The 13169-nt window shown below is 53.4% G+C and overlaps 5 protein-coding genes across 6 annotated transcripts, besides 6 other annotated features; 4 read left to right on the top strand and 1 right to left on the bottom strand.

Moving 5' to 3' along the window:
- Positions 1–346: 346 nt before the first annotated feature.
- EKO05_0007281 (uncharacterized protein) lies at positions 347–1054 on the bottom strand (the record flags this gene model as incomplete). The annotated part of the gene is made up of 3 exons (XM_038943249.1): positions 347–371; positions 427–923; positions 1022–1054. 3 exons carry the CDS (start codon positions 1052–1054, stop codon positions 347–349), a joined length of 555 nt encoding a protein of 184 aa, XP_038794103.1.
- Positions 1055–3631: 2577 nt separating this feature from the next.
- EKO05_0007280 (uncharacterized protein) lies at positions 3632–4015 on the top strand (the record flags this gene model as incomplete). Its single annotated transcript, XM_038947229.1, has 1 exon — positions 3632–4015. The coding sequence occupies one exon, from the start codon at positions 3632–3634 to the stop codon at positions 4013–4015; it is 384 nt and encodes a 127-aa protein (XP_038794105.1).
- Positions 4016–7018: 3003 nt separating this feature from the next.
- Positions 7019–7333, top strand: EKO05_0007279 (uncharacterized protein; the record flags this gene model as incomplete). Its single annotated transcript, XM_038943315.1, has 2 exons — positions 7019–7226; positions 7275–7333. The coding sequence occupies 2 exons, from the start codon at positions 7019–7021 to the stop codon at positions 7331–7333; spliced, it is 267 nt and encodes an 88-aa protein (XP_038794106.1).
- Positions 7334–7965: 632 nt separating this feature from the next.
- Positions 7966–8005: a tandem repeat.
- A 1463-nt stretch (positions 8006–9468) lies between these two features.
- Positions 9469–11274, top strand: EKO05_0007278 (uncharacterized protein; the record flags this gene model as incomplete). Of its 2 annotated transcripts, XM_059637010.1 has the most annotated exons (4): positions 9469–9959; positions 10009–10224; positions 10273–10459; positions 10510–11274. In XM_059637010.1, the coding sequence occupies 4 exons, from the start codon at positions 9469–9471 to the stop codon at positions 11272–11274; spliced, it is 1659 nt and encodes a 552-aa protein (XP_059492993.1). The 2 variants fall into 2 exon arrangements, with proteins under 2 accessions (XP_059492993.1, XP_038794107.2); XM_038943304.2 differs by having other exon boundaries at positions 10273–11274.
- A 694-nt stretch (positions 11275–11968) lies between these two features.
- EKO05_0007277 (uncharacterized protein) lies at positions 11969–12447 on the top strand (the record flags this gene model as incomplete). Its single annotated transcript, XM_038943323.1, has 2 exons — positions 11969–12368; positions 12428–12447. The coding sequence occupies 2 exons, from the start codon at positions 11969–11971 to the stop codon at positions 12445–12447; spliced, it is 420 nt and encodes a 139-aa protein (XP_038794109.1).
- A 217-nt stretch (positions 12448–12664) lies between these two features.
- Positions 12665–12714: a tandem repeat.
- Positions 12715–12973: 259 nt separating this feature from the next.
- Positions 12974–12996: a tandem repeat.
- Positions 12997–13062: a tandem repeat.
- Positions 13063–13115: a tandem repeat.
- Positions 13116–13145: 30 nt separating this feature from the next.
- Positions 13146–13169: part of a tandem repeat that runs on past the window's edge.

Raw genomic sequence — 13169 nt, 5'->3', positions numbered from 1 at the left:
ATCCGAGCGCAATCAAATAGGGCAGAGAAGGTGACGCAGCGGGGGTAAGGTTGGAGTTGAAAACAGAAGTCACGGTGCAGGCGACGCCAAGCTTTGACCCTGCGCGCCTGCCTGCTGAATTGAAGGTTACGTCGATGACAGAGCTGCAAATAGACGAATGCGATCAATTTTGGAATTGGATGGTCGCTTCAGAACATGAGAAATTTTGAGGAGATGCGAGGCAGAGGCTTCTGACAGGTTGCAGTGTAAGAAATGAGATTGACGTGACATCACAAAGAAAAGGCTGTGGTCGTGTTTACAGGTACTTCTGGCATCTTCACGCACTCTAACACGCCCCGATCGAAACTTAAGCGAATGTCCTGCATGGGTAGCTGTGACACAGTCAGTGTTTGGTCTCGGACGACAATTAGATACGGCATCACGTACTCAGCTCCGTAGGACTGCTCCTTCTCCAAATTGTATCTCTTGACACCAACATCGCTGACGTGCAAACCGCTGGGCAGAGGGGGCATGCCACCGGGGCCAAGCACATCCTTTGCCAGGCCAGTGTTCCTCTCGAATGCGACAGCCAGGCCCTTTGCGCCCTCTTCTTGTGCAGCAACCAGCTGCTTGGAGCCAGCCTCGCCAATCAAGTCCTGCTTGGGCGCCGCTGCACTGCCAACTTGGAGCAGCGCAACCGCGTCGGCCTGGGTGACGGTCGACAGCCTGGGGTATTGTCGTCGTACGTCGCGCTTCCAGTATGGGTTCTCGGCAATGTCGGCGGCGGGGATGGTGACAGGCTCGTCGTAGATGGCAGGGTCAAGACCACCGGGGGGAGGGTTACGGAATTGCGGGTTCAAGGGAACGCCGGTCGAGCGGTTGGGGTCGAGCGCGAAAAACCTGTGGATCGCCGCATAGATGCCGGTGGGCTGGACTGTGTACTTCTATACGTGCCGTCAGTAGGCTGCTAGCAACGCTGTACTAGGTTGCGGCAGAGGGGTGCTCGCGGAGAGGGAGTTGCGCGTGGGATCGTAAGGCGTACCGAGAACGCGGTGGTGACCTTCTTGGACGCCATGGTGAGCAGCTGGGTATCAATTACGGGTTCGAGGTGTGAGAAGGGGCCAATGGGCGGAGTCGGTGGTGCTGCGCGCGATATGGAGTCGTCGTTGTTCGTGAAGCTCGAATCCAGAATGCCAAGCCGGCGATTGCCGCGATGGATAAGCGCTCCTTCTCATTCGTCACCTGGCGAGCCCTCGACTTCATCGGCAACATCACAAATGGCGCGTATGACTGTTAAGCCTTTGGCATACACGATTATGCCATAGACACCATGACTAGCCTGCATTGTTGTATGGTTGTTTCCCCTAGCGCCTAACAAGTCTTTATGCTGCATTCTAAACCAGCACGAGAGATAGCATTCGCTGGAAGACTTGACAAAACTGGCTTTTGCAAGTAAGCTTGCGGTGGGTCAGTCAGGCGGGGCCATATGCGTTCAAACTCCCCAATGCATCTGGAGAAAGTCAACAGACTCGGGAAGTCCTAGCGGAAGTTGATGATGTGCGACAATGGCTTCAGAGTACATCACACAATGCTATCAACATCATCACTCGCTACACTGCAGGATACATGTGATGGTCAACAGCTCGGAAATCTGCCGACAAGAAGGGGTATCCTATTCATCGTAATGGCCTCGGGCCCAAAGACGCCCACGACCCATGATCCGGAACTCCTTAGACCGTAAACCCCCTCGTCAGTGGTGACTGTTGCGATGCGAGAGGGGCCGAAGACTGGAGGATCCAGACTGTGTTGCGTTTATGGAGGGCTGTAGGTGTCAGTGCGCGGTACTTGTCTTCACCATGAGTAGTCAGGTCAGGAGAAGGACAGCGGTCTGGGCTGCTGCATGCCTCCGCATCGCCAGAAACAATGGCATAGGACCACCATATGACCTGACCGGGAGACTTTCGAGCCGTTGCGGGGACGGTCTGAGTGTATCTTTGGATGTTGTGAGGCGGACCAAAGTACGATAGATGTAATGTTGACATGCTCTGCCGGAGAGAGGGAAGTATTAGTCAGTAGGGTGCGGTGAAGTTTCGATAGATGCAGTGGCTGCAACCTACACACGATATGGAGCCTAGATAGCAATCGTGTTGCTGTTGAGTAGAGTGAAATCGTCCTGCTCAACCTGATACCCAACTGTAAGTATGTAGAATGCATCTCGGTACTGAAGGTAGCCGAAAGCCGTAGCAAGCTGGTAGAGGTATAGCTCTTTTGTACGGACCGTGAGAGACTCTGTGAATAGAAGTGTCATCTTACGCTACACTGGACGCTCAAAACTGAGGTGGTGTGCATCTCTCACCTTGCTTTACGCAGGCTTTTGCGGAGGTGAGCTCGCCGCCGCAGAGTTTGCTCAAACACCAACACCATCAACACTACACATAACGACCTTGCTCCGAAAGTAATCAAAATGCCCTTCGTAGCAATCAATGATGATGGCGAGCTTGAGATCCGCGTAAGTAAAGTCGCCGACTTCCTCATGGGTCCCCCAGGTTGCTCACAGAGGTGGTGCAGTGGGGTAGGGCAAGCTCCCTTCCAAGCACAACCACACATTTGAGAGGCAGCGGAAGGATAGGGATGGATTCTGAAGATGATGCAGTGGCCTTTCTGGGTACGCGAACGGTTCGACATCGTCGTCGGCCTGTGGTTCGAGATGGTGGAGCTGCTTGGCGTGCTCCCGCTGGCACCATGGATCGAGGCGGCCAGGGAGAGAACCATAGTGCTGCAGTAATTTAGTACTATGAGTACCTCCCGACCTACCGCTATCAGCACAACCGCGAATAGGAGAAAGGCGGGAGACATCTCAGCCTGGTCAGCAAGTTGAGGATGGCGGCGCCGAGAACCAGGTATCCAGCGAACCCCTCGAGACCTCCACACCGACGGCACCAAAAGCTGACAAGGACTACAGGTTGGGCTGATGACGCGAGCTGCTCCTTCTCCTGATTTGAGACCATTAAGGGAAAGCGCAAGCCTACCATACCTTAGCTGTCGGTCGTCGTCGCTCACTACGCCTTACCTTCTCTCGCAAACAAACACGGACCATGACAACATCGCCTATTGTACATAACAGACCAAGATAGAGGCTCTGCGGATGCAGAACGAGCAGGAAGGATCCGAAGAAGGACGACGTTCAAACCTCGGAAGGAGGTTCCGCGAAGCGAAGCGGGGCCAGCATGAACACTCAACCATGGAACAGACGCAGCGCTATCGTTTTTCTTCATCGGGCTATCGTCTCTACATTCGAGAGCATCGGCAAAAGCATTGAAAGATGGGACCAGCTGAAGATTGGCAATCTGCAAGAGTCAGCGAACAGCTTCGCAAAGCGCCCTTTCATGATCTCGCATTCGCTCACTCACATCGACAAAACAAGAAAGACGGCACGCCCAAGATGCAAAGGGGGCTGAAAGCTTGAAAGAGATAGATTTGGCGACGATATAAGCTTTGATGAGGATGCATTCGACGCCTGCAGAATTGGGCCGCTTCCGATCTCTACAAGCCTGTCAATGCTATCATCAGCTCCAAACGCCGATGAACCCGGGGGATCCGACTCCGTCTCCTCCATTCGTATTTCTCACACGCTCTCAACCCACCTCGAAAAATGCTCTCGCCGGGCTTGTCTGCCACCACCTCTGATATCTTCCGCGTGCACCACTCCACCCTCCACCATGTGTACAACTTGAAGCACAACCTGCCACGATATGCCCATCTTCTACTGCCCGAGATATTGTTGGAGAGAGTCGACCCACAGCTTGAAAGGTGCGGTGATGGTGGTGGTAAACTCGTCAATCTTGAAGAGGTTGTCGACGTATTCCGAGTTCTAGCAAACGTTAGGAAGACTTCTGATAGCGAACCTGTGCAGATCTTACTTCATGTAGCAGATGATGTCGACTCCATCAGCATGACGATCATGATGTCAGATATCAGGATCTCCAAACGTCAGATCATCTCTCGCTCCGAAGCTGCTCGTATCACCGTGCGTTAAGCTGCCAAGCTACCCTGAGCTATCAAAGGGATGTCGGCAACGTCCTTTTGAGGTCCATGACCAACTTGGACCGAATGTGACTTACTGAATCTATCGTCGAGATCGGCAAGGCTCGATCGGCCAGAATCCTACAGCAAGGCGTTTCGTGCAGTCTTTGGCGTCTCTGGAAAGGCAACACTACATCTTCGTGTTTTTGTTCTTGACCTGAAGATATCACACCGACTGACATCTTGGCTCAGTGTAGTCGTACTTGTCAGGACCATACTCACTATACTTGTGGGTTACAGCGGGCGAACTCGTAGATTTGGTGCAACAAGTACCCTCACTGCCTTGAGGGAGAAGGTGGTAATTCGTGGAAATGATGTGCGGCCGTGAGATGCACCAGCTGATGGCATCACGGAAGGAACCAGCGTTGCGGATCTGGTCGCGGGGATGGACTACATGTCCCACATCCCCAGCACCAGCGACCACAAGCCTGCATTGCGTACTTGGTCTCAGGGAGAACTACATGTTCTATCCCCAGGACCAAGACTCGCAATACATTATGGGCAATAACGTCGCCCAACCGCAGGACTTACAAAGCCGGGTCCGAACATCAGTCGCCGGCTGATGCCAGATGCTGAAACGTGTGTAGTCGTATCGTGCAAAGAAGCGATGGAATCGCGTGCACCCGGCATGATTGAAACCTGTCCACATGCGATCTTCGGACGTGACAAAGGTACTCGGCAGAACGGGCGAACCCGGAAGAAGTAGGGCCTTGAGGAGCGTCTTCAGGGACGACATCGAAACATATATTGCAGACAACCCAGCCATGGCCATAGATAATTTGCTCAGCACGACGTAGTGTCGTAGAAGTCATCATCCAAGTCACCGACTGGCGAGCCAGGCGCCAGCTTGGCTCATGACAAGATTGCCAAACGCCCCAGTCATGGGTGGGTTGGGAGGCCACTCTTATTTCGGCGTTTTCGACGGCGAACCTGGATATCAAGAGACTGACGGTCTCTCGCGCATCGAACTGCGACAGTCGGCAGAAAACATTGGACGGCCCTGTCCACAGAGTTGTTCTCAACCTCCTAACTCTCTGTGGCCAGTCAGTCGACCTCTTCAAGTTCGTGTGAGGCGAGGGGTTACTTACAGCGAGCTGGCTTGGGGTCGTCGTCGCGCCCCCGTCTGTTGAATGAGGCGCTCCTCCTAGGCTCGAGGGCAGCAAAATCGTCGAACATGCATTGAATATTCGGCCTACTCCTCAATTTCAGCGGTCTTTCTGAGATGGAGAAAACAGGAGGTGAAGACTTGGGAATACGATCAGTGTTCTCTATTTGAATCGGCATCGGAAACCATCACACCACCCTCGCCTACACAACGAGGATTAGGGTAAGGCTTCCTTCGCTTGATCAAGCGAGAGGAATTGGAGCCGAAATCGATGTTGAAGCCGAGTGCCGCGCCAATCCTCATCATCGTATTGTCGGAAAAGTGGGACCCAAGAAGGCTTACCATTAGATCATGTTGTCCTTGTTTTCTGTTGGACGTCACAGCGCCTGCACCGCAACATGGTTGGGTTTGCGATGCAGGGCGTACCCTGTGGGCACATCAAAAAAAGATGGAGACCTTTTTGGAGTCAGCGAGCGTGTACAAGGCTTTCGGTGGCGGAGCAATTACCTGAAGAGGTCTCCAAAGAGACAACACTGTCACTCCTGTACCTTGCGACGGAACACGAGGATATTCAAAAGAAAATATGGCGACGGCCGAGTGAGACGGATTGCTGAGAGGCTGAAGACATGTGCCTGGGGGCACATCTTACGAGAGCCAAAGGTCCGGTGGGGACAGGCACCCCCAGGCAAACGGACAGAAAGACATGAAAAGATATCGGAGAGCTTTTCGAAAGTCGAGGTGGTGGAGTGTGGTGTTTGTTGGATGGAGCTGGAGGTAGAAGGGCAGATTTTTTACCCGACCCCCCGTCATGCTGTCGTCTCTCCGCCATGAGATGGGGCTATGACTGCGGCTTCATCTTCACTTCGCTACGCTCAAGCCGTGATGCAGCACGAAAGACCTGAGCTATTAACACCAGGAAAGTTAGCTGAGAGTTCCACGAGCGCTGCCGTTCTCTTCATGCTGGTCTTATTCAAATCGGTGGGTTGGGTGTTGAGACATACCTAAGGGAGCATGAGCGGTGCAAGAAGCTCTTCGCAACGCCAGGGGGCACGGACCAAAGCATCATGGGAGAGCAGCGAGGAAAATCGGTATGGGTGACGTCGTGGTTCTCATGGGGTCGATGCATCAGCGGAGATGCAACAACACCACCGGGAGCCCTCATGATGCAGATGGCCGGGGTGGTAAACACGGCCTCTACGCGTCTTTTGGGACCTTTTTGGAGCAAATCGAGCTTCATGTCGTGGAGAGCCAGCACTGTGAGGGCAGCCTGCGTGAAAGCGAAAGGGCATTGACAGTGGCTGTGCCACAACACCACAAGTGCACGGTGAAGGGCGGGGGAAGCGCTGGAAAGAGGTCTCTTTGGTGCAGCATAACCTAGAAAGAGCTCGTACAACTCATCCCCTCGGCTGCTGAGGAAGCTAGCAAAGCGTGTGTCTACCCCCTTGAACGACTCTGGTCTTTCTCCGACTTTTCGTCGTGAAGCTGAGGCATTGTAGAGATAAATTCTTCCATTCGAGCCTCGCACAATGCAGGGGTTGCGTGGCCAGCACCAAAGACAGAAGCATGACACTGTAAAGGTAGATATTGGAACATGCATGAGCGTCAGAAACGCGTTTCCAGGCTCGTACGTACAGCTTAACTTCGCACAGTGCAATGCTGGTGTCCTTCTCCCCACGGTCCCGCACGGGCGTCAGGCATGGGACCCCCTTCACAGACCATGAACACCACCTCTTCACGCAGACAAGTCTACCTGACAACCTCCTCAAACAGTCATTCCTATCCTGACCAACGCTGTCGCCATCGTCGACACCATCTCGATGCCTCGAATACACATCTCTGCAATCGCACACCATGCCGAACACCTCCGATTATCACCCCGCAAAGCTACTTCCCACCTACGAGACCCAGCCTGAAGCCGCCAGGATGAGAGAAGTCTATGTCGAGGACGATGGCGAGGATTCAAACCGCTACTATGACTTCAACTACCAGGCATATGACGCGCAGAGCGCCGCCGGACAGCCTCTGCAGTGGCACGGCATTGAGCTGACGCCCATGCTCGGTGAGTATCTACAAATAAAGACTAGGTAGAAATGACTGACGATACTAGTCGGCACGACACTCTGCGGTGTCTTTGCGCTGTGGGTTATCTGGGCAGCACTCCGCTGAAGAAGAGCCTGTTGGAAGGCAGGATATCACAAGAACACAGAGACCCTCCGGAGACATCATCTGGTCCAGATCAAGGGAAAAGATAGCTTTGAGGCTCTCCAGGATGCTGCGGTGTTCAATAAAGCTACCTCATGAGCAGTGAGTTGGAGACCTTCGATATTACGCACAAAAGACGCTTCACAGCTGTGGAGCTTCGAATACCATACTTTGCCATACCAGCTTGTTAGTAGCCTTGAGATCCTAGGCTTGAGCTCGTTTGCAATGATGTATTTGAGCATCTAGTCGTATGCTCTGTATCTGCCCAGATCTGCGACCTATTCGTTAACGTCCTTGATCTTCACGTTCGCACTGGCTAAGCTGCCCCCCACAAAGCATTTTCACAGCCTACTTTGATCCCTTCCTTAACCGCATCAAAGTCAACAACACACAATCATCGCTTACCTACTGTATTGAGCACCTCCACAAGTAAGCATTGCTATCCTTCCCTGAACCTGTCCACTAAGTGCATCCAAACACAGCTTTACCGCAGCTACTTCTCAGCTCAGACAGCTGACTGCTGCTTTTCAGTAGATACCTCTACAATGCTCTCCCGTCTCCCGCCCACGAAGGAGGAGGAGGAGGATGCCACTGTTCAGCAGCAGCAGCAGCAACAACAACAAGAACAAGAACAACGGCAAGCCTGCTCCGGCACCGCCTGCCGGGTGTGCGCCCCTTTCACAGGCCTCTACACCCCAAGCTCCAGCAACTAACATCATGGGCGGTCAAGATCAAGGTCCAGTAGAGCGCTGGGAGCGAGCTCCGCTCAGCATCCCGCTGATGAACGAGATCTGCGACGCAATGACCATTGGCAGTGACCTTGCTTTCTGGAGTAGGTCGAGCTATTGTACTCTTTTGTTGTGCTACCGTTTACAGCCGGTCTGGCCATCATCGTCATCGTGCTCGTTGGCGTGATGACCTGGTGTTCCCAGTAAGACGAGGGTGTCCAGCGCTTGACAAGATGATTATGGGGGAGCAAGGAAGAGGAGTGGAGAGACTCCAGGAACATACGTGAAGGACGATGGTATACCCGCTGAGCGCATTGCAGCCAGCAAACACGGTGAAAAGACTCAGTCATGCGGTCCAAGGGCAGGTGACCACCTTAAGAGCAGTAGAAAAACTTGCCTCCTAATCTTTCATTGCGTGCACAATGCCACTCCACCCCGCTGATAAGCCGGACACTCAAATTTCACAGCGCGATGTGCGAGCTAACCATCGCGAGCAAGTGGTCTGGGAAGATCTCGAATCTTACCACGGGAGCAGTGACAGCAACACTGTCGACGATAGCCGGTCCTACCAATCTCTAAGCGGACTTGGGCCTCCTCGGACTGGTATACAGGCGGAACATTCTATGGCAACAGCGTCGAGCGTGCAGAGCTGCGAAGGAGAAGATGGACATGTGTTCGAGCAGAGCTATGGTCGCCGGGATGGCGTACAGGTTCTAGTGTTCGCAGCATTGGTGGTGGTGGTCTGCTGTGTGAGCGTTCTGGTGATTATGAATATGATCACTTGAAGAATATAGAAGCAAAGTGGTTGGTGGTCGTTGCTGGTTTCGGCTGAGTGGTAGCATGTTAGTCTTTGCAAACGGATAGTGCAAGCGCTGGGAGAAGGGCACACTGATGGCGAATAAACTTTCGATTCGAAGGTAATGTCTGCCACAATTTTCCGAAAATCCTCCTCGTAACGGGGAAGATTAGGCTTTAGTTCAAGACATGGTGACAGATTGATTCCTCAAACCTGATCGATGTTGATGACCAGACGTCAAAACGAAGAAGAAGATGGGCTGACTACCCAGATGGAGTTGGTGGGATCGGTTCCAGCCATGCTCCATGACACATCGATCTGTACTGCCAGGCGACGCATCATCTTGCTATGGCTGCTCTGCGGTAATGTGATGGAAATTGACCAGCATTGTAATGTCGAAGGTCTGGAGACGAGCTTCCCCACAACTCGGAGGCGGAAGCGAGCTCATAGGCTAAACCCAAACAGATTAGCACCGACGCGGCTGCAGGGGTGGCCTCGACGAGTCGCAACGGCGGCCGCGCTGCCACGGTGCCACCTTTCAACATTCGAACACGGCAATCCTCGACGATGCTAAAATGAGCGAATCCCGACAGCTCTTGCATGAGCACAACTCAGACAGCGAAGACGACGTCGCAGTCGGTCCCACAGCGAGCCCCCGACACCTGTCACCTTCTCCCGCGTCCTCACGAACCAACTCCGCATCCCCTACCAATCCCGGCACACGACCGAATGGCGGCAGCTCCAAGCGCCAATCCTCCCTTGCACACCCCCGGCCAGGTGGCACACCACGGACGCCGAACCGGGTGCGTTTTGACGATGATCCGGTGCGGCGGAGCATGAACGGGGGTGCGCAAGGCAGTGAATGGATAGAGCTCGAGGGCGAGGACTACATGGACGAACACGGAAACGATGGGCAAGAAAGAACGCAGAGACTCCCCCTGCTCACTGGTATCGAGGCGCCGAGCGTCACGGTCGCGGCCGACTTTGACCCGGAGGAGTATCTGGAGAGTGCGAAGCCAAGGAGCAACATGCGCAGCTCGTTTATGAACATGGCAAACAGCATCATGTGAGAGAGCACAGAACCCACTGCACGGGATGGAGGCTGACAAGAGCAGCGGCGCCGGCATCATCGGACAACCCTACGCCGTCAAAAACGCCGGCCTCGTCACAGGCACCATCCTCCTGGTTGGCCTTACCGTTGTCGTCGACTGGACTATCTGTCTTATTGTCATCAACTCGAAGCTGAGCGGGACCGATTCGTACCAGGCGACTGTGCAACACTGCTTTGGGAAGTCTGGACTTGTCGCTATTTCCATAGCGCAATGGCTCTTGTACGTTGGACATGCAACACTTGAAAGTCGCAGGACTGACACTTGCAGTGCTTTTGGCGGCATGATGGCCTTTTGTGTGATCGTGGGAGATACCATCCCCCAAGTCATGGATCATCTGTTTCCTTCACTCGAGGACATGTCTTTTCTCTGGCTGCTCACCAACAGACGCGCCGTCATGATATTGTTGATCTTGGGCATCTCCTACCCCCTGTCCCTCTACCGCGACATCGCCAAGGCAACTGCTCCTCCCCAGCCCAACGCAACAATCTAGCTGACATACAACAGCTTGCCAAAGCTAGCGGTTTCGCACTCGTCAGCATGTTCGTTATCATCATCACCGTGGTCACACAATCCTTCCGCGTTCCAGCCGAATCTAAAGGTCAGCTCCGTGGTTCCCTAATCATCAACGACGGTATCTTCGAAGCCATCGGTGTAATATCTTTCGCCTTTGTCTGCCATCACAACTCTCTCTTGATCTACGGCTCCCTGCGTAAACCGACGATTGACCGTTTCTCCCGTGTCACGCACTACAGCACCGGCATCTCCCTTGTTGCCTGTCTTGTCATGGCCCTCTCAGGCTATCTGACCTTTGGCGATAAAACGCTGGGCAATATCTTGAACAACTTCCCGCAAGATAACCTCATGGTCAATATTGCGCGCCTGTTTTTGGGACTCAACATGCTTACCACGCTCCCTCTCGAAGCATTCGTCTGCAGAGAAGTCATGAACGAATACTGGTTTGCAGACGAACCATATCACCCGAACCGCCACATCATCTTCACAACCTCGCTCGTCATCTCTGCGCTGACACTATCTCTCATGACATGCGATCTCGGCGTTGTATTTGAGTTGTTCGGCGCTACGAGCGCCTGTGCGCTGGCGTTTATCTTGCCGCCATTGTGTTATATTAAGCTGACGAAGAAGAGGGACAAGCAGACGTACATGGCAATGGGAGTCGTGACGTTCGGGTGCACAGTCCTCGTTATCTCGATGATCAAGACGACTTCGAAGTTGGCCATGGGAACAGGCGAACCGGTCAAATGTAGCTGAAAAGGCGATGCATTGCATAAAGGAATTGCATAGCCGGCGTTCGGTGTTTTGGTCCCATTGGGTAGAAGCCCGCATTGTTGTTGTATTATACTTAGAGAGGAAACATCGGTATGTTTTACCCAGTCCCCCAGGGCAAAGCCACAGGCATATTCAAAGTTCGGAAATCATGGCGACATCTGGCGCTGGGTGCTAGGACAAACCCACTAGCTCTCTCTCAAAGGCTGGAACGCCAGGGTCCAGTTACAGTCCAGGACCCACCGAAATGCTCTCTAGCCTGCTCTAGCCCAAGTACTTCACATCGACTATTCACGGGCTTCATACTTGCATTCCTCCTTCAGAATACAACGTCGCTGTAGGATGAGGCTGGAACATGGTGACCTCACCGTCACGGCGTCGTATTAGAAGGGGTGCAGATCGCCGTTTCTGACGTCACTTTCGAAGCACGATCCTGCTTTGCGAGGCATGCCGCGCGCATAAACCACCAGGACGTTTGTTGTAGACGAACAAGGAGGTTCCAGGTATAAGAGCATCAGTGCCGTGTTTCCCGTTCTCAGCTCCAATCCAGTCCACTTTTTCGCTCTACTCAACTACTTTCCAAGTCTTGCTTGCTTTGCTGGATCCAGTAGTCCTGATTTAAACCCTTGTGTACACACCAAAGACCTCTTAACCAAACACAATCTCAACCACGATAACCATGCCTCTCTTCGGATCCCGCCGCGAGCCCTCCCCGCCTCCTGCTCCTGTCTCGCCCACGCGCAGATCAGGCTTGTTTTCCCGCCGCCGCTCCACATCCCCGGACATGCACCACAGCTCCACACACCACCACACGTCTTCCACGTCGACCAAGCGGCACTCGTCCGTGCTGCACCGCGGCTCAGGCGACCCGTCCATCCACGCGGCGACGCAGTCGTTGCGCCAGGCCGAAGCCGCAGAGCGCGAAGCCGACGCCGCGCTGTTCCGCGCCAAGAACGCGGTGCGCGAGGCGCGCGAGCATGTTCGTCGCCTCGAGCGCGAGGCTGCGGAAGAGGCGCGGTTGGCCAAGATCAAGCAGAGCGAGGCTAAGGCGCTGGGGAAGAAGGGGAGGGCGCTTGGACGTAAGTTGGAGTGTTGAATCTGCTTTGATAGAAGAGTTTTTTTTACTGATGTGATGCAGGACATGACCATGCCGTGTAAACCGCGCGACGGGACTTTGAGGATCGTGTGTACGGAATACACAAGGTGCACACGATGCGATTCCAAGTACGATATTCACGACAGCGAGGCGTTGATTGGGTGTTTTGTTTTTGTTTTTTTTTTCTTATTTTCCACTTTCCTTTCCATTCCATCGATATCACAAATTTACAGCCAGTACCAAGCAGCACGACTCCAGCTCCTGCGCTCCTCCCCCAACCTCAATCCTCCATGTTGAATCCCCAATCTCCATCTCCATCTCCAACCCCACACACTCGCCCTGCTACCCAGTCCCACGTGTCGCCCTCTACCTCTTCCTCCCCCCCTACGCACAAGCCATCACAATACACGTTCCCTGTCCCTGGCGACCGCGTTCAGACCGTCAAGGCTGTGCACGTGTGAGTGTGTGAATCATGCTGCAGGGTAATGTGCTGACTTCTGTCATCACTGCGAGGCGTTGATGTCGTGGACCTGCACGGGCCAGAGCAAAGGCGACAGCTAGGATTCGGACGTGTTGACGCGACGTGTTGTGCAGTGCAGTGCAGTGTAGTGAAGTAAGATAAAGTAAGATAAAGTAAGATAAAGTAAGATAAAGTAAGATGAAGTAAGATGAAGTAAAGTAACGTAAAGTAACGTAAATTAACGTAAAGTAAAGTAATGTAAAGTAAAGTGGATGGATGGATGAATGAATAAAAGAATGAGCGAAAGGAAGACAAACACAAGAG

This window comes from Ascochyta rabiei, chromosome 12 (assembly GCF_004011695.2).
Source record: "Ascochyta rabiei chromosome 12, complete sequence".
NCBI lineage: Eukaryota > Fungi > Ascomycota > Dothideomycetes > Pleosporales > Didymellaceae > Ascochyta > Ascochyta rabiei.
Note: the sequence above shows the minus strand (reverse complement) of the source record. Positions and strands in the feature narration are given on the sequence as shown.